General features: G+C 34.0%; 1 protein-coding gene across 1 annotated transcript; it reads right to left on the bottom strand.

Moving 5' to 3' along the window:
- Positions 1-202: 202 nt before the first annotated feature.
- On the bottom strand, positions 203-27,910 carry sdf4 (stromal cell derived factor 4). The gene is made up of 8 exons (XM_062965569.1): positions 27,773-27,910; positions 27,548-27,699; positions 21,873-22,243; positions 13,545-13,681; positions 11,043-11,156; positions 9,013-9,171; positions 4,906-5,081; positions 203-825 (listed from the first exon to the last, which is right to left on the bottom strand). Exons 3-8 carry the CDS (start codon positions 22,184-22,186, stop codon positions 649-651), a joined length of 1,077 nt encoding a protein of 358 aa, XP_062821639.1. The 5' UTR covers positions 22,187-22,243; positions 27,548-27,699; positions 27,773-27,910; the 3' UTR covers positions 203-648.
- Between the last annotated feature and the right edge of the window lie 6 nt (positions 27,911-27,916).

Below are 27,916 nucleotides of genomic sequence, written 5' to 3'. Positions count from 1 at the left end.
AAAGAATGTTGCCATTGGCCACCTCGATTAGCACTGAATGGCCTTGCAGCTGCAAAGCCTGACTGTTGCCTCTTTGAAGGCAGCGATGGAGAAGGAAAATCACCAAGATTTGGAAGAAAACACTGGAGAAGGATGGATGGAGACAAAGTGACCCAAATAAGATGCTGAGGAGGAGAGAAGAAATCAGAAGCAAAGCAGCAAGTTGGATCCAATTCCCGGCAGTCTGTATTCTAAACATGAAAACTTTGCCATCAAACCCAGGATGGAAACGATGCGACCTCTTATTCGGGTCGCAACTCCTCCTCACAATACAAGACCGTTGTGAATAAAACCCCGCTAGACAACCTGGGATAATACAAGCGCCTCTTGGGAGTGAAATGAAAGCATGAGAGTCCCGTAGCCGGATGGCATCCTGTCGGAAAGCAACGCAAGGGAAGAGAGCTGCCTCTCCCGTCGCTCTTTCTTTAAATACATGTGGACGGCTTCCTTTTATATATAAAATAAAAGTCTAGAATACCACACCGTATACACACAGAACACAGACATAGCAGCAAACTGTCTTTTCTCTCTCTTTCTCTTTGTCTCGTTTTTTTTCTTTTTTGGAAAGCAAGAAGGTGCAATTTGAGAGCCCCGGGGCCGCGTGGGTGCCTAGAACTCCTCGTGGACGTTCCGGGCATAGTCCATGAGCTTGCTGCCGGTGAAGTACTCGCTGTATTTCAAGATCTCCTCCTGCTCCAAGTGATGGTTCTGGTTCTCGTCGGCCACCGCGATCATCTGCTTGGCTTCGTTCAAGGCGTTGTACTCGTTCATGGGGTCCATATATTCCTGCGGGAAAGCAAAGGTTGGTTAGATCAGGGATATTTCAAGGTGTTGTCAAAGGCTTTCATGGCCAGAATCACTGGGTTGCTGTGAGTTATAATAATAATAATAATAATAATAATAATAATAATAATAATAATAATAATAATAAAACTTTATTTATATACCGCCGTATCTCCCGGATGGGACTCAGGGCGGTTTACAGTCATAAAAGCAAACACAAACATTACATAACAACATAATACACATTATTAAACAAAGTAAAACAATCAGTTCCTTGATTCATAATCTTTTTCAAGTGTGGAATTAAGACATCTTCGAAACTCTTATAGAAAGCTGCAGTTAGACCATCTGGGCCCGGGGCTTTTGGGGGGTTTAATTTATTATTATTATTATTATTATTATTATTATTATTATTATTATTATTATTATTATTATTATTGTTATTATTTTAATATGACACAGCAAACAAGATAGATATGCTGGATTTCATTTCACATTATTATTATTATTATTATTATTATTATTATTATTATTATTATTGTGTTTGATGTGTTGTTGAAGGCTTTCATGGCCAGAATCACTGGGTTGCTGTGAGTTTTCCAGATTGTATGGCCATGTTCCAGAAGCACTCACTCCTGATGTTTCACCCACATCTATGGCATTATTATTATTATTATTATTATTATTATTATTGTGTTTGATGTGTTGTCGAAGGCTTTCATGGCCGGAATCACTGGGTTACTGTGAGTTTTCCAAGCTGTATGACCATGTTCCCGAAGCACTCTCTCCTGACATTTCACCCACATCTATGGCAAGCAACCTCCGAGGTTTTTTTCTGGGTGGTAATTTGATATCAAACCATGTCCCCGCAAGCTAGAGCTGACAGACGGGAGCTCACCAGACTTGAGAACATTCTGCAAGTCGCTTCTGGTGTAAGAGAATTGGGAGTCTACAGAGACGTTGCCCAGGGGACGTTGCCCGGATGTGTTACAGTCCTGCTGGGAGGCTTCTCTCATGTTTATGTAAGCTAGAGCTGACAGACGGGAGCTCACCCGACTTGAGACCATAATGCAAGTCTCTTCTGGTGTGAGAGAATTGGCTGTCTACATAATAATATTTATTTATTCATTTGCGACATTTATATCCCGCCCTTCTCACCCCAAAGGGGACTCAGGGCGGTTTACAAGTATATATACAGTAAAGTCTCACTTCTCCAACATTCACTTATGCAACGTTCTATTATATTACATTATATTATATGACTCTATTGCAATATTATTAGTAATATTGCATGTAATATAAATATACAACTATAATAGTGAATTATAATTATTATTACATTGTATTACATCATATTATTATTAATAATATTACATATATATACAATATTTTATCATATTAGTATAGTAAAAGGTAAAGGTTTTCCCCTGACGTTAAGTCCAGTCATGACCGACTCTGGGGGTTGGTGCTCATCTCCATTTCTAAGCCGAAGAGCCGGTGTTGTCCGTAGACACCTCCAAGGTCATGTGGCCACTGGCATGACTGCATGGAGCACCGTTACCTTCCCGCTGGAGCAGTACCTATTGATCTACTCACATTGGCATGTTTTCGAACTGCTAGGTTGGCAGACGCTGGGGCTAACTGCAGGCGCTCATTCCGCTCCCGGGATTTGAACCTGAGACCTTTCGGTCTGTAAGTTCAGCAGCTCAGTGCTATAACACACTGCGCCACCAGGGGCCCTATTAGTATATTATTAGTATAGTATATACTATATATATTATATATATTAGTATATATATAGTATATATATTAGTATAGTATTATAATATTATAAATTATTATATCATTAAATTGATACAGGAGACATGGTGGAAAGATGTCTTTTATTATATAATAATACTAGCTGTGCCCGGCCACACGTATGATGGTATGGGAAATAAAGTATTGAGGTATTGGTGGTAGTTAAGGTAAAGGGTAAAGGTTTTACCTTACATTAAGTCCATTATAAATGGGTTATATAGCTGTGTGGAAGGGCCTTGAGTCTACACTGCCATAAACTCCAGTTCAAATCAGATAATCTGTATTTTATAGGCAGTGTGGAAGAGGCCTAAGTGAGGCCTAACTCTGCCTGTCCCCTGCGCTGAGTGGGTTGCTAGGAGACCAAGTGGGCGGAGCTTAGCCTTCTAACTGGCAGCAATTGGATAAAAACAATTATTCCTCTCCCTCTAATTAGGACTTTATTTTTCTTTTCTTTTTGTTGTATGAACGTAGAGGCATGGATGAGGGGTTGTGCTGCCAAGTTTAGTCTTTCTGGGATGTGTAGTTTCGTTGTTTTGTCCTAGGCCAAAATTTCATTACCCTTTTATATATATACTAGCTGTGCCCGGCCACGCGTTGCTGTGGTTAGGACTTAATTTTTCTTTTCTTTTTGTTGTATGAACGTAGAGGCGTGGATGAGAGGTTGTGCTGTCAATTTTCAAGGTTGTGGGGCATTTAGTTTAGTTGTTTTGTCCGGTGCCGTGATTCCATTACCCTTTTATATATATAGATATATATAGTATATATATATTAGTATAGTATTATATTATATAATATAATTATATATATAATTATATATTATAGTAATAGTATTATATAATATAGTATTATATTATTATAAATTATTATATCATTAAATTGATACAGGAGACAGGGTGGAAAGATGTCTTCTATATATATAAAAGAGTGATGGCATCACGGCAACCCACAAAACAACTAAACTACAGGCGCCCCAACCTCGAAATTTGACAACACAACCCATCATCCACGCATCTAGGTTGATACAACAAAAAGAAAAATAAAGTCCTAATTAGTGAGAGAGGAATAATTGCTTTTATCCAATTGCTGCCAGTTAGAAGGCTAAGCTCCTCCAACTTGGTCTCCTAGCAGCCCAATAAAAATAATAAAAAACACTAAAAATAATTAAAAACACTAAAACATTAATACAATAAAATACTATAATAACAGAAAATAACTAAAAATAATACAAGAAAATAATACAATATAATAAATAAAAAGATAACTTACAATAAAATTAATAAAAAAAATACAAATAACATCAAATAAAAATTACACAACTATTTTTAACCAATACCACCACCACTTTGCCACAGCAACGCGTGGCCGGGCACAGCTAGTTTATTATATAATAATATAATAAAAATACCTTATTTATATCCCGCCCTATCTCCTCAAGGTACACCAAAAATTCACATCTATGACAGGCGTCTTCAGAGAATCCAACAAAGGATTCCCCCAGCCAAGCTTTGAAGCTACAAAGACATTCAGTGCTAATCAAGGTGGCCAACTGCAACACTGACACTTTTCAAGAGTTCTTGCTCCCACTTTAGACATTACTAGCTGTGCCCGGCCACGCGTTGCTGTGGCAAAGTGGTGGTGGTATTGGTTAAAAATTGTTGTGTAATTTTTATTTGACGTTATTTGTATTTTAAAATTATTTTTACTGTAAGTTATCTTTTTATTTATTATATTTTATTTATTACTTTCTTGTATTATTTTTAGTTATTTTCTGTTATTATAGTATTTTACTGTATTAATTTTTTAGTGGTTTTAATTATTTTTAGTGTTTTTTATTATTTTTTATTGGGTAGCTAGGAGACCAAGTTGGAGGAGCTTAGCCTTCTAACTGGCAGCAATTGGATAAAAGCAATTATTGCTCTCCCTCTAATTAGGACTTTATTTTTCTTTTCTTTTTGTTGTATCAACCTAGAGGCGTGGATGATGGGTTGTGTTGTCAAATTTCGAGGTTGGGGGGCCTGTAGTTTTGTTGTTTTGTGGGTCGCCGTGATGCCATCACTCTTTTATATATATAGATTCCACATAACTTGCCAAGTTTCCAACAGACCTCACAACCTCTGAGGATGCCTGCCATAGATGTGGGCGAAACGTCAGGAGAGAATGCTTCTGGAACATGGCCATACAGGCCGGAAAACTCACAGCGACCCAGACATCCCAAGGATATCTGTATCTAGCAAACAGAGAGATCAAGACTGAAGGAGAGATCGCATATACTAAGTCACTCACTTCTAGTTCTTCCATGGTGACGATGCCATTGTGATCTGCGTCAATCACGTCCTCGAACTCCTTCTTCCGGTCTTTCACCCAGTCGTCGTCGATATCCTGGGCCTGTTGGTTCTCCACCGTGCCGACGGGCAGAGAGATGAACTCGGAGAGCGTCAGCTTCTTATCGCCGTCTTGATCTGCCGAAGAGGAAATACAGATTTAGCATCGGATCCTCTCCACCCACAAAACGTGAGTCGAGCACCTCGAGCAAAGCACATCCTGTTTTCTCTCTCTTTCCGTTTCCAGCAAGACGTCCGGCTTGGTTGGGAAGACTCTTCATGAGAAGCTCGAGCAATTGTATTATTATTATTATTATTATTATTATTATTGACACAAGGACACAGCAAACGAGATGTATCTGCTGGATTTCGTATCACAAAATCACAACACTTTCTGAATGTTTAGGATTATGTGATGTATTATTATTATTATTATTATTATTATTATTATTGACACAAGGACACAGTATGACACAGCAAACGAGATGTATCTGCTGGATTTCGTATCACAAAATCACAACACTTTCCGAATGTTTAGGATTATGTGATGTATTATTATTATTATTATTATTTTATGGCTGGGGCTTCTGATTGTTACTATCCAGCCCATCCAATAATAATAATAATAATAATAATAATAATAATAATAATAATAATAATAATAATAATAATAATATGAAATCCAGCATATCTATCTTGTTTGCTGTGTCATACAATCTAATAATAATAATAATAATAATAATAATAATAATAATAATATTGTGTGATTTATTATTATTATTATTATTGACACAAGGACACAGCAAACGAGATGTATCTGCTGGATTTCGTATCACAAAATCACAACACTTTCCGAATGTTTAGGATTATGTGATGTATTATTATTATTATTATTATTATTATTATTATTATTATTATATGGCTGGGGCTTCTGGTTGTTACTATCCAGCCCATCCAATAATAATAATAATAATAATAATAATAATAATAATAATAATAATAATAATACGAAATCCAGCATATCTATCTTGTTTGCTGTGTCATACAATCTAATAATAATAATAATAATAACAATAATAATAATGTGTGATTTATTATTATTGTTATTGTTATTATTATATGGCCGGGGCTTATGGTTATTATCCAGCCCATCCATCAATAATAATAATGATAATAATAATAATAATAATGTGTGATTTATTATTATTATTATTATTATTATTATTATTATTATTATTATTATTATATGGCCGGAGCTTATGGTTGTTATTATCCAGCCCATCTATCAATAACAATAACAATAACAATAATAATGTGTGATTTGGTATTATTATTATTATTATTATTATTATTATTATTATTATTTTATAGTCAGGGCTTATGGTTGTTATTATCCAGCCCATCAATAATAATAATAATAATATAATAATAATAATAATAATAATAATAATAATAATGACGATGTGTGATTTAGTATTATTTTTATTATTTTATGGCTGGGGCTTATGGTTGTTATTATCCAGCCCATCCAATAATAATAATAATAATAATAATAATAATAACAACAACACATCACACAGTCCTAAACGCTTGGGAAGTGTTCCGATTTGTAATTCTGTAATACAAAATGCAACATATATACCTCGTTTGCTATGTCATATTCTGTATTTGTGTAATAATAATAATAATAATAATGATGATGATACTTTATTTATATCCCACTCTATCTTCCCGAGGGGACTCAGAGCGGATTTAAGGTACATATATGGCAAACATTCAATGCTATTATACAATTGGCAGAGACAGACAGTACATAAACAGAGGCAAGGCTTTCTTCTTCTTATTATTATTAGAAACACAACAAGATGAGTCCACAGCCAGACATCCTGCTGGCTGTTGTATTGGATCACACATCGGACACTTCCCAAGTGTCTAGGACTTTGTGATGTATCGGCGAATAATGCGTGCAGATCCCAGTATTATTATTACTACTATTATTATTGATGGATGGGCTGGATAATAACAACCATAAGCCCCAGCCATAAAATAATAATAATAATACATCACACATTATTATTATTATTATTATTATTATTATTATTATTATTATTATTATTATTTTATGGCTGGGGATTATGGTTATTATCCAGCCCATCCATCAATAACAACAATAATAATAATGTGTGATTTATTATTATTATTTGTATTATTATTTTATGGCTGGGGCTTATGGTTGTTATTATTCAGCCCATCCAATAATAATAACAACAATAATAATAATGCATGATTTATTATTTTTTTATTATTATTTTATGGCTGGGGCTTATGGTTGTTATTATCCAGCCCATCTATCAATAATAATAGCAATAATAATAATAATAATAATAATAATAATAATAATAATAATAATAATTTATTTATATACCAGTCTATCTTCCCGAGGGGACTTAGGTACATATATGGCAAACATTCAATGCCGTTACACAATTGGCAGAGACAGACAGTACATAAACAGAGGCAAGGCTTCATTAATAATAATAATAATAATAATAATAATAATAATAATATTACATCACACAGTCCTAAATGCTTGGGAAGTGTTCGACTTGTAATTCTGTGATACGAAATCCAACATATATATCTTGTTTGCTGTGTCATACTCTGTCTTTGTATAATAATAATAATAATAATAATAATAATAATAATAATAATAATAATAATACTTTATTTATATTCTGCTCTATCTTCCGAGCGGACTCAGAGTTGATTTAAGGTACATATATGGCAAACATTCAATGCTGTTATACAATTGGCAGAGACAGACAGTACACAAACAGAGACAAGGCTTCCCTCAGAATAATGTCTGTCATCCTGAACTCACTGGAGAAAAAGAAAGTGAAACTAGGACTATTTCTGCATATAACGTAAAATTATAAAATTAACTAATTATTGGCTTAAGTTGGCACAATTTAGTCTCTGTTTTGCAGTCAGTGAGATGAGGAGCCTGGACTTGGGCTCCATCTTCTGGCAATGGAACGCCTTGCATTGCACGGCACGGTCTCAGGATTTTTGGCACTTATCCATCACCAGATGTCAAGGAATCCAAAAAACTGCAAATGCTAACAAGGTTTTTTTTTTTTTTAAAATAGTGTCAGAAGCAACTTGAGAACACACTGCAAGTCATCTACAGAGACGCTGCCCAGATGTGTTACCATCCTGCTGGGAAGCTTCTCTCGTGTCCCCGCAAGCTAGAGCTGACAGACGGGAGCTCACCCAACTTGAGAACATACTGCAAGTCGCTTCTGATGTGAGAGAATCGGCCATCTACAGAGACATTGCCCAGGGGACATTGCCTGGATGTGTTACCATCTTGCTAGGAGGCTTCTCTCATGTCCCCGCAAGCTAGAGCTGACAGATGGGAGCTCACCCGACTTGAGAGCATACTACAAGTTGCTACTGGTGTGAGAGAATCGGCCGTCTACAGAGACATTGCCCAGGGGACATTGCCCGGATGTGTTTCCATCCTGCTGGGAGGCTTCTCTCATGTCGCTGCAAGCTAGAGCTGACAGATGGGAGCTCACCCGACTTGAGAACATATTGCAAGTCACTTCTGGTGTGAGAGAATCGGCCGTCTACAGAGATATTGCCCAGGGGACATTGCCTGGATGTGTTACCATCCTGCTAGGAGGCTTCTCTCATGTCCACACAAGCTGGAGCTGACAGACGGGAGCTCACCCGACTTGAGAGCATACTACAAGTTGCTACTGGTGTGAGAGAATTGGCCATCTACAGAGACATTGCCTGGATGTGTTACCATCCTGCTAGGAGGCTTCTCTCATGTCCCCGCAACCTAGAGCTGACAGATGGGAGCTCACCCAACTTGAGAACATACTTGGAGGGGGGGGTATTGTTTTCTTCCATCAAGGCTATGACTTGGCCAAGGCTACCTAATAAGTTTCCATGCCAATTTAGGATTTGAATCCTGGTCTATGGACTCGTAGTTCAACGTTTCAACCACTGCTCAATCCAACTGTTTGTATGGTTCAGAGATTTCCGAATTCTCGCTTACCCAGATCCCGGACAATTTCCTTGACCATGAACTTGAGCATCCCTCGGCTGTGCTCTGGGTGAAGGAAGGACAGGAACTCCTCCTCGTTCAGCAACAGATCGGCCGGCGGGTTGTCGGCTTGGTACCAGCGGTCTTTCAAGTTGTCAAGAACTTCCTGGGCTAGATAAAAAACGAGGCATTAAAAATAATAATTATATATACTCAAAGATAAGTTGAGTTTTTCAGCCCTTTTTTTGAGCTGGAAAAGCCTCCCTCCGCTTATGATCTATTTCTCTCGCCTCTTCCCCTCCCTTAACAGTGTGTTTTCTTTTCCAAAACTTCCCCTGCTCTTAACCAAGGGAATACTTTGAAAAGGAGCGGAGAAGAAGCCCTTGCAAGTCTAGAAACAGAAAATATATATCTCCATGAATCTTATAAAAGCCTTTTCCCCTGAAATATTTGTTAATCTCTCCTACAGATATATAGGCAGTTCCCCCTGCATGCCTTTGCAATCCCTATGAACCTGTATATCTGTATTTATCTATATACATTAATTTTATATAAGAATTTTCCCCTCATATATTTGAATGTCTTTGCAATTCTGATATACATATAGATATCTAGAGATTTCCATGTACCTGCCTATCTGTATACGTCATTTTATATATGAATTTCCCCTCACCTGTTTGCAAGTCTTTGCAAATTTTCTATAGATATAATTATCTATGCATAGAGAGATGTCTAGATACAGAGATATGAACATAGATATATAGGGCTTGCAAATTTTGCAGTGGGAAATGCACACACAAATATATATAGACATGTCTAGATAGATATGAACATAGATATATAGGGCCTGCAAATATTACAGAGTAAATAGACACACAGAGAGAGAGGGAGCTTGCAAATTTTGCAGGAGGGAAATGCACACACAAATATATATAGACATGTCTAGATAGATATGAATATAGATATATAGGGCCTGCAAATATTACAGAGTAAATACACACACACACACACAGAGGGAGCTTGCAAATTTTGCAGGAGGGAAATGCACATGTACAGAGAGAAGATTTGCAAATGTTTCAGAGGAAATACATATGTAAATATAGTATACCGTATATATTCGAGTATAAGCTGACCCAAATATAAGCCGAGGCACCTAATTTTACCACACAAAAAAAACTGGGAAAACATTGACTCAAGTATAAGCCGAGGGTGGTAAATTTCAGAAATAAAAACAGATACCAATAAAATTACATTAAGTGAGGCATCAGTAGATTAAATGTTTTCGAATATTTACATAAAGTTCAAATTCAAGATAAAACTGTCCAACTCTGATCAAATCATAATTCTCATCTTCTTCAATGTAAATGTGCTTATGTATCCTTTTAATATTATTATTATTATTACATGTATTATTTTACTCTATTATGTATCCTTTTAATAATAATAGAGTAAAATAATACATGTAATAATAATAATAATAATAATAATAATAAATACAGGAAAATAATACAAGTAGTAATAAATAGAGTAAAATAATAAATGTAATACAGTAGAGTCTCACTTATCCAAGCTAAACGGGCCGGCAGAATGTTGGATAAGCAAATATCTTGGATAATAAGGAGGGATTAAGGAAAAGCCTATTAAACATCAAATTAGGCTATGATTTTACAAATTAAGCACCAAAACATCATGTTTTACAACAAATTTGACAGAAAAAGTAGTTCAATGCGCAGTATAGTACAATATCTAAATATACAATATATAGTATATAGTACAATATCTAAATATACAATGCTTATATAGTGCTTAAATAGGGCTATACTAATAATATAATATATTGTATATACATATAATATTGATAATATTATAATGTAATACAATATAATAATAATACACTATTATAATTGTATATTTATATTACATGTAATATTACTAATATTGCAATATATTCGTATAGTACAATATAATAATACAATAGAGTCTCACTTATCCAACATAAACGGGCCAGCAGAACGTTACAAAACCCAGGGACCACTACTTACTTTCCTCGTCAATTTTCAACTCCTCGTTGTTTTTAATCTTTTCCGCTACTTCCTTCTCATTTAATCCTTTGCTGGCCAGGAACTTGACTTTATACTCGTCCCAGGAGACGTGACCTGGATTAAAAAATATATAGCACTGCAATTATATATATATGTGTGTGTATATGTACCGGTATATGTATATGTATGTATGTGTGTGTATATATATATATATGTGTGTGTGTGTGTGTGTGTACATACATATATACTTATATACAATATAATTTACAATAATATATTATAATATATTGTATATGCATATAATATTAATATTATTTTGTAATACATACATATATACATACATACTTATATACAATATAACTTACAATAATATAATATATTGTATATGCATATAATATTAATATTATTTTGTAATACAATACTAATAATACAATATACTATTAATTATATATAACATGTAATATTATTAATAATATTACAATATATAGATATAGTTCAATATTGTAATTAATCGCCTGTATTGTTCTATGCTTATAATATAAAATTGTATTTAAGGTTAAGTTGTAAGGGCGGGATATAAATGTATTAAATAAATATAAAATCTTATTGCCACCCATCATCTAATAAATACATTTGATTTGAAATCTTGAATTTGAATGGATTGTTTATTGTACCAGGCATAGGCCATGGCATCAAATAATAAGGTAAAGGTTTTTCCCTGACAATAAGTCTAGTTGTTTCAGACTCTGGGGGTTGGTGCTCATCTCCATTTCTAAGCCGAAGAGCCGGCGTTGTCCATAGACACCTCCAAAGTCATGTGGCCATGGAGCGCCATTACCCTCCCGCCGGAGCAGTACCTATTGATCTACTCACACTCTGGGGGTTGGTGCTCATCTCCATTTCTAAGCCGAAGAGCCGGCGTTGTCCATAGACACCTCCAAAGTCATGTGGCCATGGAGCGCTGTTGCCTTCCCGCTGGAGCAGTACCTATTGATCTACTCACACTCTGGGGGTTGGTGCTCATCTCCATTTCTAAGCCAAAGAGCCGGTGTTGTCCATAGACACCTCCAAAGTCATGTGGCCATGGAGCGCCATTACCTTCCCGCTGGAGCAGTACCTATTGATCTACTCACACTCTGGGGGTTGGTGCTCATCTCCATTTCTAAGCCAAAGAGCCAGTGTTGTCCATAGACACCTCCAAAGTCATGTGGCCATGGAGCGCCATTACCTTCCCGCTGGAGCAGTACCTATTGATCTACTCACACTCTGGGGGTTGGTGCTCATCTCCATTTCTAAGCCGAAGAGCCGGCGTTGTCCATAGACACCTCCAAAGTCATGTGGCCATGGAGCGCTGTTGCCTTCCCGCTGGAGCAGTACCTATTGATCTACTCACACTCTGGGGGTTGGTGCTCATCTCCATTTCTAAGCCAAAGAGCCGGTGTTGTCCATAGACACCTCCAAAGTCATGTGGCCATGGAGCGCCATTACCTTCCCGCTGGAGCAGTACCTATTGATCTACTCACACTCTGGGGGTTGGTGCTCATCTCCATTTCTAAGCCAAAGAGCCAGTGTTGTCCATAGACACCTCCAAAGTCATGTGGCCATGGAGCGCCATTACCTTCCCGCTGGAGCAGTACCTATTGATCTACTCACACTCTGGGGGTTGGTGCTCATCTCCATTTCTAAGCCAAAGAGCCGGCGTTGTCCATAGACACCTCCAAGGCAATGTGGCCATGGAGCGCCGTTACCTTCCTGCTGTAGCAGTACCTATTGATCTACTCACACTCTGGGGGTTGGTGCTCATCTCCATTTCTAAGCCAAAGAGCCGGCGTTGTCCATAGACACCTCCAAAGTCATGTGGCCATGGAGCGCCATTACCTTCCCGCTGTAGCAGTACCTATTGATCTACTCACACTCTGTGGGTTGGTGTTCATCTCCATTTCTAAGCCAAAGAGCCGGCGTTGTCCATAGACACCTCCAAGGCCATGTGGCCATGGAGCGCCATTACCTTCCCGCTGTAGCAGTACCTATTGATCTACTCACACTCTGGGGGTTGGTGCTCATCTCCATTTCTAAGCCAAAGAGCCGGCGTTGTCCATAGTCACCTCCAAGGCCATGTGGCCACTGGCATGACTGCATGGCAGGGAAGGGATTTACCGGTGTGTCTTGCTGTTATGGCCCTTGGAGTCAACTCTGACTTGTGAAAGTATCAAGATTTTTTTTCAGAGGAGGTCATCTACAATGATGAAATGTGCCGCAGGATTGTTGTGTGTTTTCTGTGCTGTCTGGCCATGTTCCAGAAGCATTCTCTCCTGACATTTCGCCCACATCTATGGCAGCCATCCTCAGAGGTTGTGAGCGCTATACCTCGCAACCTCTGAGGATGCCTGCCATAGATGTGGGCAAAATGTCAGGAGAGAATGCTTCTGGAACATGGCCAGATAGCCCAGAAAACACATACAAACCCTGTGATTCTGGCCATTGTGGTGTGACTCTCCTTACCGTCTCCGTCGGGATCCACGGCCCGGAAGTGCATCTTGTTTTCTTCCACCGCCTCCTGGAAATGCTCTTCCGTCTTCTCCATGATCCAGCGCTGCATCTCCTTGGCGCTGATCTTTTTGTCCCGATTGATGTCGACTCTGCAAATATAAACACAGGAAAAGGATCAGGATAAAGCTTCAAAGCATGAAGGAAAGACAAGGCCATCCATTCTGATTTCTGCTGATTTCTCAGTTTTCCGGGTTGTATGGCCATGTTCCAGAAGCATTCTCTCCTGACGTTTCGCCCACATCTATGGCAGGCATCCTCGGAGGTTGCGAGATCTGTTGGAAACTAAACAAGTGGGGTTTATATATCAGGGCCAATTAACACCATCTAACAAAGGATTCCCCCAGGCAGGAAGCAGCCAGGCTTTGAAGCTGCAATGCCAATCAAGCTGGCCAATTACAACATTATTTATTTATTAACATTTATATCCCGCCCTTCTCGTCCCGAAGGGAACTCAGGGCGGCTTACAAGTTATAGGTACATACAATATATTATATTATTAGCATAGCACAATATAAGCATGATATATTCCTATATTGTACTATACCACTATACTGCAATACCATTAGTAATATTACATGTAATATATAATATACAATTATAATAATGCATTATTATAATATTGTATTACATTACAGTATTATTATCAATATTATATACAATATATTATATTATTAGCAAAGCACAATATTAGCATGATATATTACTATATTGTACTATACTAATATACTGCAATACCATTAGTAATATTACATCTATATATATAAAAGAGTGATGGCATCACGGCAATTCACAAAACAACAAAAGTACAGGCCCCCCAACCTCAAAATTTGACAACACAACCCATCACCCACGCCTCAAGGTTGATACAACAAAAAGAAAAGAAAAATAAAGTCCTAATTAGAGGGAGAGCAATAATTGTTTTTATCCAATTGCTGCCAGTTTAGAGGGCTAATCTCTACCCACTTGATTGCCTAGCAACCAAGGGACAGCCAGGTTTCAGTTAGGGGACAGGCAGATTTAGGCCTCACTTAGGCTTCTTCCACAGATTATCTAATTTGCACTGGATTATATGGCAGTGTAGACTCAAGGCCCTACCACACAGCTATATAACCCATTTATAATCTTATATTATATTATCTGCTTTGCACTGGATTATCTTGACTCCACACTACCATATAATCCACTTCAGTGTGCATTTTATACTGCTGTGAAGAAGGGGCCTCAGATAATCCAGTTCTGAGCAGATAATATAAGATTACAAATATACAGTAGAGTCTTACTTATCCAACGTAAACAGGCCAGCAGGATAAGTGAATATGTTGGATAATAAGAAGGGATTCAGGAAAAGCCAATTAAACATCAAATTAGGTAATCGTTATACAAATTCAGCACCAAAACATCATATTATACAACAAATTTGACAGAAAAAGTAGTTCCATGCGCAGTAATGCTATGTAGTATTTACAGTAGAGTCTCACTTATCCAACACTCGCTTATCCAACGTTCTGGATTATCCAATGCATTTTTGTAGTCAATGCTTTCAATATATCGTGATATTTTGGTGCTAAATTCATAAATACAGTAATTACTATATAGCATTACTGTGTACTGAACTACTTTTTCTGACAAATTTGTTGTCTAACATGATGTTTTAGTGCTTAATTTGTAAAATCATAACTTAATTTGATGTTTAATAGGGTTATCCTTAATTCCTCATTATCCAACATATTCGCTTATCCAACATTCTGCCGGCCCGTTTATGTTGGATAAGTGAGACCAGGGGTCCCCAAACTAAGGCCCGGGGGCCGGATGCGGCCCTCCGAGGTCATTTACCTGGCCCCCGCCCTCAGTTTTATAATATAATATATTGTATATACATATAATATTGATAATAATATTATAATGTAATACAATATAATACTAATAATAATACCATATAATAATATTAATTATATATAGTATATTACATATAATATTACTAATAATATTACAGTATAGTGGTATAGTTCAATATAGTAATATATAATGCTAATATTGTGCTATGCTAATAATATAATATATTGTATGTACATATAATTTGTAAGCCACTCTGAGTCCCCTTTGGGGTGAGAAGGGTGTGATACAAATGTAGTAAATAAATGCAGTAAATAAATAATAAATAAATTTTAGACTTAGGCTCGCCCAAAGTCTGAAATGACTTGAAGGCACACAACAACAACAACAACAACAACAACAACAACAACAGCAGCAGCAGCAACCCTAATTAACTTGACTATCTCATTGGCCAGAAGCAGGACCACACTTCCCATTGAAATCCTGATCAATGTATGTTGGTTAAAATTGTTTTATTTTTAAATATTGTATTGTTCTTTCATTGTTGTTGTTGTTTTTGCACTACAAATAAGACATGTGCAGTGTGCATCGGAATTTGTTTGTATTTTTTTCAAATGATAATCCGGCCCCTCAACAGTCTGAAGGATTGTGGACCGGCCCTCGGCTTAAAAAGTTTGAGGACCCCTGAGTGAGACTCTACTGTACTGTATTTACAAATTTACCACTAAAATATCACAATGAATTTAAAACACTGACTACAAAAACATTGATTATGAAAAGGCAGACTGCGTTGGATAATCCAGAACATTGTATAAGCGAATGTTGGATAAGTGAGATTCTTCTTTAATATGAAATAATTACTGGGATAGAATAATGCAGAACAATATAATCTCTAAAACCAGGACAGTAAATAAACAGGGGAATTCCACACAGAAAACAATCGGGGCCAGCTAACACCTCCCAACAAAGTATTCCCATCATCAAAGTCTGGCAAATCCTGTTTTCTCAGGGCCACAGACAGTAGAAGCACATAAAATATCGCAAACAACACCACTCTGAAAACAAGGGAATTCCAGACAGGAAACAATCAGGGCCAGCTAACACCTCCCAACAAAAAATTCACTCAGGGAGGAAACAGCCAGGCTTTAAAGCTGCAAGGCCATTACATCCTAATCATTTTTCCTAATTGCAGCATTCATACTTGCCTCCAACAAACAAAAAAAACCAATCAGAAATATTGTATATTCACAACCTTTAGGAAATAATATCCCCTGATGGCACAGCGTGTTAAAGCGCTGAGCTGCTGAACTTCTGGACCGAAAGGCCACAGGTTTGAATTGGGGGAGCGGAGAGAGCCCCCACTGTTAGCCCCAGCTTCTGCCAACCCAGAAGTTCGAAAACATGCAAATGTGAGTGCATCAATAGTTACTGCTCCGGCAGGAAGGTAACGCCGCTCCATGCAGTCATCCCACATGACCTTGGAGGAGTCTACGGACAACGCCGGCTCTTCGGCTTAGAAATGGAGATGAGCACCAACCTCCAGAGTCATTGGACACGACTGGACTTAATGTCTGGGGAAAACCTTGACCCTTGACCTTAACTACCACCAATTCCTCAATACTTTATTTCCCATACCACCAGACTTCGCCACAGCAACGCGTGACCGGGCACAGCTAGTGTAATATATAATATACAATTATAATAATGCATTATTATTTTATTGTATTACATTGTAGTATTATTGTCAATATTATATACAATATATTATATTATTAGCATTGCACAATATAAGCATTAGATATTACTATATAGTACTATACCACTATAATGCAATATCATTAGTAATATTACATGTAATATATAATATACAATTACAATAATGTATTATTTTATTGTATTATAGTATTATTATCAATATTATATAAAATATATTATATTATTAGCACTGCACAATATAAGCATTATATATTACTATATTGTGCTATACCACTATATTGCAATACCATTAGTAATATTACATGCAATATATAATATACAATTATAATTAGGTATTATTATTATATTGTATTACATTATAGTATTATTATCAATATTATATACAATATATTATATTATTAGCATTGCACAATATAAGCATTATATATTACTATATTGAACTATACCACTATACTGTAATATCATTAGTAATATTACATGTAATATATAATATACAATTATAATAATGTATTATTATCAATCTTATATGTGTATACAATATAATATATTATTAATTATATTAGCATAGCATAATATAAGTATTATATATTACAGTAGAATCTCACTTGTCCAAGCTAAATGGGCTGGCAGAACCTTAGATAAGCAAATATCTTGGATAATAAGGAGGGATTAAGGAAAAGCCTATTAAACATCAAATTAGGTTATGCTTTTACAAATTAAACACTAAAACGTCATGTTATACTACAAATTTGACAGAAAAAGTAGTTCAATATACAGTAATGTTATGTTGTAATTACTGTATTTATGAATTTAGCACCAAAATATCACGATATATTGAAATCATTGACTACGAAAATGCCTTGGATAATCCAGAACCTTGGATAAGGGAGTCTTGGATAAGTGAGACTCTACTGTATTACTATATTGTACCATACCACTATACTGTAGTATAGCAATATATATATATTACATGTAATATATAATATACAATTATAATAATGTATTATTATATTGTATTACATTGTAAAATTATTATCAATATTTTATGTGTATACAATATAATATATTATTAATTATATTAGTATAGCATAATATAAGTATTATATATTACTATATTGTACTATACCACTATACTGCAATGACATTTTTTATTGTATGATGTTGGGCTTGGTCCCCATGTAAGCCGCCCCGAGTCCCCTCGGGGAGATGGGGCAGGATACAAAAATAAAATAATATAATATATATATTATATAATATTAAGTAGAGTCTCACTTATCCAACATTTGCTTATCCAAGCCATTTTTGTAGTCAATGTTTTCAAAACATCGTGATATTTCGGTACTAAATTCGTAAATACAGTAATTACAACATAACATTACTGCGTATTGTACTACTTTTTCTGTCAAATTTGTTGTATATATGTATATGTTTTGGTGCTTAATTTATAAAATCATAACCTAATTTGATGTTTAATAGGCTTCTCCTTAATCTCTCCTTATTATCCAACATATTCGCTTATCCAACGTTCTGCCGGCCCGTTTATGTTGGATAAGTGAGACTCTACTGTATTATATTATAATATTATATAATATATATAGGTAAAGGTAAAGGTTTTCCCCTGACGTTAAGTCCAGTTGTGTCTGACTCTGGGGGTTGGTGCTCATCTCCATTTCTAAGCAGAAGAGCCGGCGTTGTCCGTAGACACCTCCAAGGTCATGTGGCCACTGGCATGACTGCATGGAGCGCCATTACCTTCCCGCCAGAGCGGTACCTATTGATCTACTCACATTTGCATAATATAATAATAATAATGTTCGACTTGTGATTTTGTGATACGAAATCCAGCATATCTATCTTGTTTGCTGTGTTATAATAAAATAATAATAATAATAATAATAATAATAATAATAATATTGAAACACAACAAGATGAGTCCACAGCAGACAATCTGCTGGCTGTTGTATTGGATCACATGTCTGACACTTCCCAAGTGTCTAGGATTATTATTATTATTATTATTATTATTATTATTATTATTATTATTATTATTCACACTGCCTCCAACAGACAAAAGTTCTTTCTCCCACCCTGAACATTATTTCATATATATATATATATATATATATATATACACACACACACACACACACACACACACACACACACACAGTAGAGTCTCACTTATCCAAGCCTCGCTTATCCAAGCCTCTGGATTATCCAAGCCATTTTTGCAGTCAGTGTTTTCAATATATCATGATATTTTAGTGCTAAATTCGTAAATACAGTAATTACAACATGACATTACTACGTATTGAACTACTTTTTCTGTCAAATTTGTTGTATAACATGATGTTTTGATGCTTAATTTGTAAAATCATAACCTAATTTGATGTTTAATAGGCTTTTCCTTAATCCCTCCTTATTATCCAAGATATTCGCTTATCCAAGCTTCTGCCGGCCTGTTTAGCTTGGATAAGTGAGACTCTACTGTATATATAAACACCACTTGCCTAGTTTCCAACAGACCTCACAACCTGTGAGGATGCCTGCCATAGATGTGGGAGAAACGTCAGGAGAGAATGCTTCTGGAACATGTCTAGACAGCCCGGAAAACTCACAGCAATACAAATGGTAACTCTAGACAGGAAAAGTACCTGACCTTTGACCACAACTCTTACCAGGGTGAATGCAGCATCTGGCAAATTACAAGTGACCTGCCCTTTGGGTTATGACATAAGTCGCTAATCGGCCTTCTGGCGCATTAATCAGCTTTTCAGTTTCATTATCGCTGCCTGCTGATCGGCGATGCACTTAATAATAAACCTTTTAATTTGCAGACAAGATGTCAGGGAGACGATTACCGATTGGACAGCTTTAGAGCCTGGCAATGAAAGTGGTGCAACTTGGTACAAAGTCAGCATCCAATGTTCTTTCAGCACTTCCGCCCTGACTCGATTCCGAATGCTCAGCGCTATTTAAATATCACAGGCAAAACAAAACTAACGTATATACTCGAGTATAAGCCGACCCGAATATAAGCCGAGGCACCTAATTTTACCACAAAAAACTGGGATAACTTATTGACTCGAGTATAAGCCGAGGGTGGGAAATGCAGCAGCTAAGGGTCAATTTCAAAATAAAAATAGATCCCAATAAAATTTCATTAATCCAGGCATCAGTAGGTTAAATGTTTTTGAATATTTACCGTATTTCAAAGAAAAATAATAAACTAGCTCTATAAGTGGAAAAGTAGGGGCAACAAAAACAATATGGTATCAACAATAGCCTAATAATAATAATAATAATATCAACTTCATTTGTATCCCATCCTATCTCCCCATAGGGACTCAGGTCAGCATCCAACATAGTAACAGGCAAGCATTCAATGCTTACATTGCAGAGCTAGATATAGTTCTATAATTATAAATACTAATTTCACATATGCATTTCCCCCTGAAACATTTGCAAATTCCTCTGTGTGTGTGTGTGTGTATTTCCCCTACAATATTTGCAAGCCCTATATATATATATATATATATATATATATATATATATATATTCATATCTATCTAGACATGTCTATAGATATTTGTGTATTCTTTTCCCCCCTGTAATATTTACAAGCCCTATATATAGGTAGGTAAGAATATATTCATATCTATCCAGACATCTCTCTTTATATAGATATTTGCAAAGACCTGCAAACATATGAGGGAAAATTCATACATAAAAATAGTGTATATGTATGGTTACAGATACACAGGTACATGGATCTCTATGTATAAAGGATTTGCAAAGACCTGCAAACATATGAGGGGAAATTCAGATATAAAAATAATATATATGTATGGCTACAGATACACAGGTACATGGATCTCTATGTATAAAGGATTTGCAAAGACCTGCAAACATATGAGGGGAAATTCATATATAAAAATAATGTATATGTATGGTTACAGATACACAGTTACATGGATCTATATGTATAAAGGATTTGCAAAGACCTGCAAACATATGAGGGGAAATTCAGATATAAAAATAATGTATATGTATGGCTACAGATACACAGTTACATGGATCTATATGTATAAAGGATTTGCAAAGACCTGCAAACATATGAGGGGAAATTCAGATATAAAAATAATGTATATGTATGGCTACAGATACACAGGTACATGGATCTATATGTATAAAGGATTTGCAAAGACCTGCAAACATATGAGGGGAAATTCAGATATAAAAATAATGTATATGTATGGCTACAGATACACAGGTACATGGATCTATATGTATAAAGGATTTGCAAAGACCTGCAAACATATGAGGGGAAATTCAGATATAAAAATAATATATATGTATGGCTACAGATACACAGGTACATGGATCTATATGTATAAAGGATTTGCAAAGACCTGCAAACATATGAGGGGAAATACATATATAAAAATAGTGTATATGTATGGCTACAGGTACATTGATCTCTATGTATAAAGGATTAGCAAAGACCTGCAACCATAGGAGGGGAAATTCATATATAAAATTTCTTCCTGACTTGCAAGGGTGTCTTTCTCTTTTCAAAACATTCCCTTGATTAAGAGCGAGGGAGGCTTTGCAAAAGAAAACACACTGATAAGGGAGGAGAAGAGAGAAATAGATCACATATTGCAAGCAATAGCCTGCAGGCTCTGTTGCCGGCCTTGACCATAACCCAATAGTATATACGCTACTCACTTTGAGAAAATCACCATGAGTTTCCTCCTGTTCCTCCGCGGTTCGGAGTCTTCGTCGAACTCCTCCATCTCTTTCCCCAGAAAGACCTCCTGGTGGAACTCCTTGTTCAGGTGGCCGTCCATCTCCATCTTGACCCCGTTCAAATGGTCCGGAGGCAGGATCTCGTTCTCGTCCTTGTTGGCGTTGTCGGCCGCCTTCTCTTTCAAGGCGGAGTTGTTGGCGGGCCGAGCGTAGACATCCATGAGCAGGAACACAAAGAGGAGGGATAAATAGATGGAGCCCAGGCTACAGATGAAGGCTCGCTTTGAAACCATGGTGCCTCTGCTTCAAAGGGGCAGCAACGTGGGAAACTGGTACAGTGAGGAGGTCGCCTAAGAGGGGGAAAGATGGACCAAGGACAATGAGTAGAGTCTCACTTATCCAACATTCGCTTATCCAACGTCTAAACTTTATATCAGGGGAAAACTTTACCTTTACGTATACCGTATACACGTAACTTGGTAATTACAAACCATATGTATATTTCTCTTTTAGTCCTATTCCTTTTATACTACTTATTTATTCTAGCTTTTTTATTCCCATTACAGTATAAAATTAACATACTTTGCCAATTTTTTTATTTCCTGATCTGCAATTTCTACAGGTAGCATTCTAAATAAAAAATTTAATTTGGGTAATATCTTCATTTTGACTAATGATATCCTACCAAACCGTGATAATTTGAGTTTATTATACTCCGCCAGTTTCTTATTAATTTCCTTTCTTAATTTGGTTAAATTGTGTACAGTAGAGTCTCACTTATCCAACACTCGCTTATCCAACGTTTTGGATTATCCAACGCATTTTTGTAGTCAATGTTTACAATACATCGTGGTATTTTGGTGCTTAATTCGTAAATACAGTAATTACTACATAGCATTAATGTGTAATGAACTACTTTTTCTGTCAAATTTGTTGTATAACATGATGTTTTGGTGTTTAATTTGTAAAATCATAACCTATTTTGATGTTTAATAGGCTTTTTCTTAATCTCTCCTTATTATCCAACATATTCGCTTATCCAATGTTCTGCCGGCCCGTTTATGTTAGATAAGTGAGACTCTACTGTATTTCCAAATTTTTTAATTCTTTAGTTATATTTATCCTAAACATTTAATTGCTTCTTTAATTTTGATTTTCCCCCCGTTTTTTTTATCTCTTCTTCTTGAAAGTTAAATATCATCATTTCTGATTTGTTCCAATTAATTTGTAAACCTGTTATTAATCCAAATTCCGTTAAATGAGCCTCTATTTTCTCCCATTGTTTTATTGGCTGTTCCATTGATAAAAGGGTATCGTCTGCAAACAAATTTGGTGGCTGGAGTATTAGCTTTGGATATTTATAAGGCATTTGATAGTGTCTCCTGGAAGACAATGAAAATGATACTAGACAAATTTGGATTTGGAGAAAAATTTAGAAACTTAATTGATAAATTATATTCAAAAATATATGCCCAAGTTATGGTGAATGATAGTTTAACAGGGAAAATAAATATAACACGAGGCACAAAATTTCCCCAATTTTATTTGCAATTGTAATGGAACTATTGGCTAATGTAATAAGAGAAGAGAGTAGTATAAAAGGAATAGGACAAACCATATATATATGTATATGTCACACACAGTATGTGTGTATTTATGTTGTTTTGAACCACAAAGGTTTCTATAATATTATATTATTTATTAGCGACATTTATATCCCGCCCTTCTCACCCTGAAGGGGACTCAGAGCAGCTCACAAGTTATATATACATACAATCTATCTATATATATAAAAGGGTAGTGACGTTTCGGCCTAGGACAAAACAACACGTCCCAGAAACACTAAACTTGGCAGCACAACCCCTCATCCATGCCTCTACGTTCATACAACAAAAAGCTCCAGCTACTCCAGAAAACGGCCAGGCTTTGAAACTGCAAGGCTGTTCACTGCTATTCCACCTGACCAATAAAGGATTCCCATAAGCCACAGCAACGCGTGGCCGGGCAAAGCTAGTATATTATATTATTAGCACTATATAAGCACTATATAAGCATTAAATATTATTATATTGTACTATATGACTATACTGCGATATTATTAGTAATATCACATGTAATATAAATATACAATTATATTAGTGTATTATTATTATTATTATTATTATTATTATTATTATTATTATTATTAGCGACATTTATATCCTGCCCTTCTCACCCCGAAGGGGACTGAGGGTAGATCACAAGTTGTATATACATACAATAAATTATATTATTAGTATAGCACAATATAAGCATTATACATCACTGTATTGCACTATACCACTATATTGTAATATTATTAGTAATATCACATGTAATATAAATATACTATTACTATAGTGTATTATTATATTGTATTACATTATAATACTATTATCAATATTTATTTATATATTAGCGACAATTCTATCCCGCCCTTCTCACCCCAAAGGGGACTCAGGGCAGCTTACAAGTTATATTTACATACAATATATTATATTATTAGCATAGCACAATATAAGCATTATATATTATTATATTATACTATACAACTATATTGCAATATTATTAGTAATATAATATACAATTATAATAACGTATTATTATTATACTGTATTACATTGTAATATTATTATCAATATTATATGTGCATAATACAATATAATATATTATTAATTATATTAGTATAGTGTATTATTATATTGTATTACATTATAATATTATTATCAATATTTATTTATTCATTAGCGACATTTCTATCCTGCTCTTCTCACCCGAAAGGGAACTCAGGGTGGCTTACAAGTTATATTTACATACAATATATTATATTATTAGTATAGCACTATATAAGCATTATATATTATTATATTGTACTATACGAATATATTGCAATATTAGTAATATTACATGTAATATAAGTATATAATTAGAATAGTATATTATTATATTATATTACATTATATTATCAATATTATATGTATATACAATGTATTATATTATCAGTATAGCACTATTTAAGCATTATATATTATTATATTGTACTATACGAATATATTGCAATATTAGTATACAATTATAATACTGTATTATTATTATTATATTGTATTACATTATAATACTATTATCAATATTATATGTATATACAATATATTACATTATTAGTATAGCACTATATAAGCATTATATATTATATTGTACTATATGAATATATTGCAATATTAGTATACAATTATAATAGTGTATTATTATTATATTGTATTACATTATACTATTATTATCAATATATGTATACACAATATATTATATTATTAGTATAGCACTATTTAAGCATTATATATTATTATATTGTACTATACGAATATATTGCAATATTAGTAATATTACATGTAATATAGATATACAATTACAAAAGTGTATTATTATATTATATTACACTATATTATTATCAATATTATATGCATATACAATATTAGTAATATTACATGTAATATAAACATACAATTATAATAGTGTATTATTATTATATTGTTACATTATAATGTTATCAATATTATATGTATATACAATATATTATATTATTTGTATAGCACTATTTAAGCCTTATATATGATTATATTGTACTATACGAATATATTGCAATATTTGTAATATTACATGTAATATAAATATACAATTATAATAGTTACTATTACTATTATTATATTGTATTACATTATAATACTATTATCAATATTATATGTATATATTATATTATATGTTATATTATTAGTATAGCACTATATAAGCACTATATATGATTATATTGTACTACACGAATATATTGCAATATTAGTAATATTACATGTAATATAAATATACAATTATAATAGTATATTATATTATATTATACCATTATCAATATTATATGTATATACAATATATTATATTATGAGTATAGCACTATTTAAGCATTATATATTATTATATTGTACTATACGAATATATTGCAATATTAGTAATATTACATGTAATATAAATATACAATTATAATGTATTATTATTATATTGTATTACATTATAATATTATTATCAATATTATATGTACATACAATATATTATATTATTAGTATAACACTATACAAGCATTATATATTATATTGTACTATACGAATATATTGCAATATTAGTAATATTACATGTAATATAAATATACAATTATAATAGTGTATTATTATATTGCATTACATTATAATATTATTATCAATATTATGTATATACAATATATTATATTTTAGTATAGCATTATTTAATCACTATATATTATTATATTGTACTATGCGAATATAGCAATATTAGTAATATTACATGTAAAATAAGTATATAATTAGAATAGTATATTATTATATTATATTACATTATATTATCAATATTATATGTATATATAATGTATTATATTATCAGTATAGCACTATTTAAGCATTATATATTATTATATTGTACTATACGAATATATTGCAATATTAGTATACAATTATAATACTGTATTATTATTATTTTATTGTATTACATTATAATATTATTATCAATATTATATGTATATACAATATATTACATTATTAGTATAGCAGTATATAAGCATTATATATTATTACATTGTACTATACAAATATATTGCAATATTAGTATACGATTATAATAGTGTATTATTATTATATTGTATTATATTATAATATTATTATAAATATTATATGTATATACAATATATTATATTATTAGTATAGCACTATTTAAGCATTATATATTATTGCACTGTACTATACGAATATATTGCAATATTAGCAATATTACATGTAATATAAATATACAATTATAATATTATATTATATTATATCATTATCAATATTATATGTACATACAATGTATTATATTATTAGTATAGCACTATATAAGCATTATATATTATTATATTGTACTATACAAATATATTGCAATATTAGTATACAATTATAATAGTATATTATATTATATTATACCATTATCAATATTATATGTATATACAATATATTATATTATTAGTATAGCACTATTTAAGCATTATATATTATAATATTGTACTATACAAATATATTGCAATATTAGTAATATTACATGTAATATAAATATACAATTATAATAGTTACTATTACTATTATTATTATATTGTATTAAATTATAATATTATTATCAATATTATATGCATATACAATATATTCTATTATTAGCATAGCACAATATAATTGCAATATTAGTAATATCACATGTAATATATACAATTATAATAGTGTATTATTATATTGTATTACATTATAATATCAATATTATATGTATATACAATATATTATTAGCATAGCACAATATAATTGCAATATTAGTAATATGACATGTAATATAAATATACAATTATAATAGTGTATTATTATTATTATTATTATTATTTTCCGACATGGGGCTGGAACGCCTCTCTTCCTTGGAGGCTTGGAAACAGAGGCTGGGCCTCTGTCGGGAGGGCTTTGGTTGTGTCAGAATGGGGTTGGACTGGATTCTATGAAGGGCGAGGGGAGCAGGCCTGTGTGCCAAGCCAGAGCCCCGTGGACCACGGTGTTAACCCACGCCCTTACCTCTGTGCTGCGGCTCCGCATTCCCTCCGCCTCAAGTCTCTTCCGGAGAGGTTGTGAGGAGACCGACCGGAAACAGGAAGTGCCAACCCACTTCCGCGCTTCTCGGTGCCGGAAAGCCCTCACGACTCCAAAGCAGGCACTGCGTTAGCCACCTATAGAGCAACAATGGTTAGGGGGTCTTAATCAGGGGAGACATATTTGTTTTGGGCAAGTGATGCTCTTTACCTTAACCTATAACCACAGACCACGATTCTCTATTACTCTGCTCTTGTTTAAAGCTCTTCAGGTTTCAGTCTCAGCCTCGCTTCAGACGATTCCCTCGACAAAGATGGCGGAGGCAGAGTCGGGACGCCCTCACCCAAGATGGCG

This window comes from Anolis carolinensis, unplaced genomic scaffold (genome assembly GCF_035594765.1).
Source record: "Anolis carolinensis isolate JA03-04 unplaced genomic scaffold, rAnoCar3.1.pri scaffold_15, whole genome shotgun sequence".
Lineage (NCBI taxonomy): Eukaryota > Metazoa > Chordata > Lepidosauria > Squamata > Dactyloidae > Anolis > Anolis carolinensis.
This window is presented reverse-complemented; position numbering and strand designations above follow the sequence as displayed.

What these genes read in the sequence shown, in the direction of transcription:
- sdf4 (XM_062965569.1), bottom strand. Translation starts at nt 22,186, where the DNA reads ATGGTTTCAAAGCGAGCCTTCATCTGTAGCCTGGGCTCCATCTATTTA. An exon ending in CGTGGATCCCGACGGAGACG is followed by an intron (nt 11,157 to 13,544) that starts GTAAGGAGAGTC and finishes TTTTTAATCCAG; the next exon opens with GTCACGTCTCCTGGGACGAG. An exon ending in GGAAATTGTCCGGGATCTGG is followed by an intron (nt 5,082 to 9,012) that starts GTAAGCGAGAAT and finishes CCTCTTCGGCAG; the next exon opens with ATCAAGACGGCGATAAGAAG.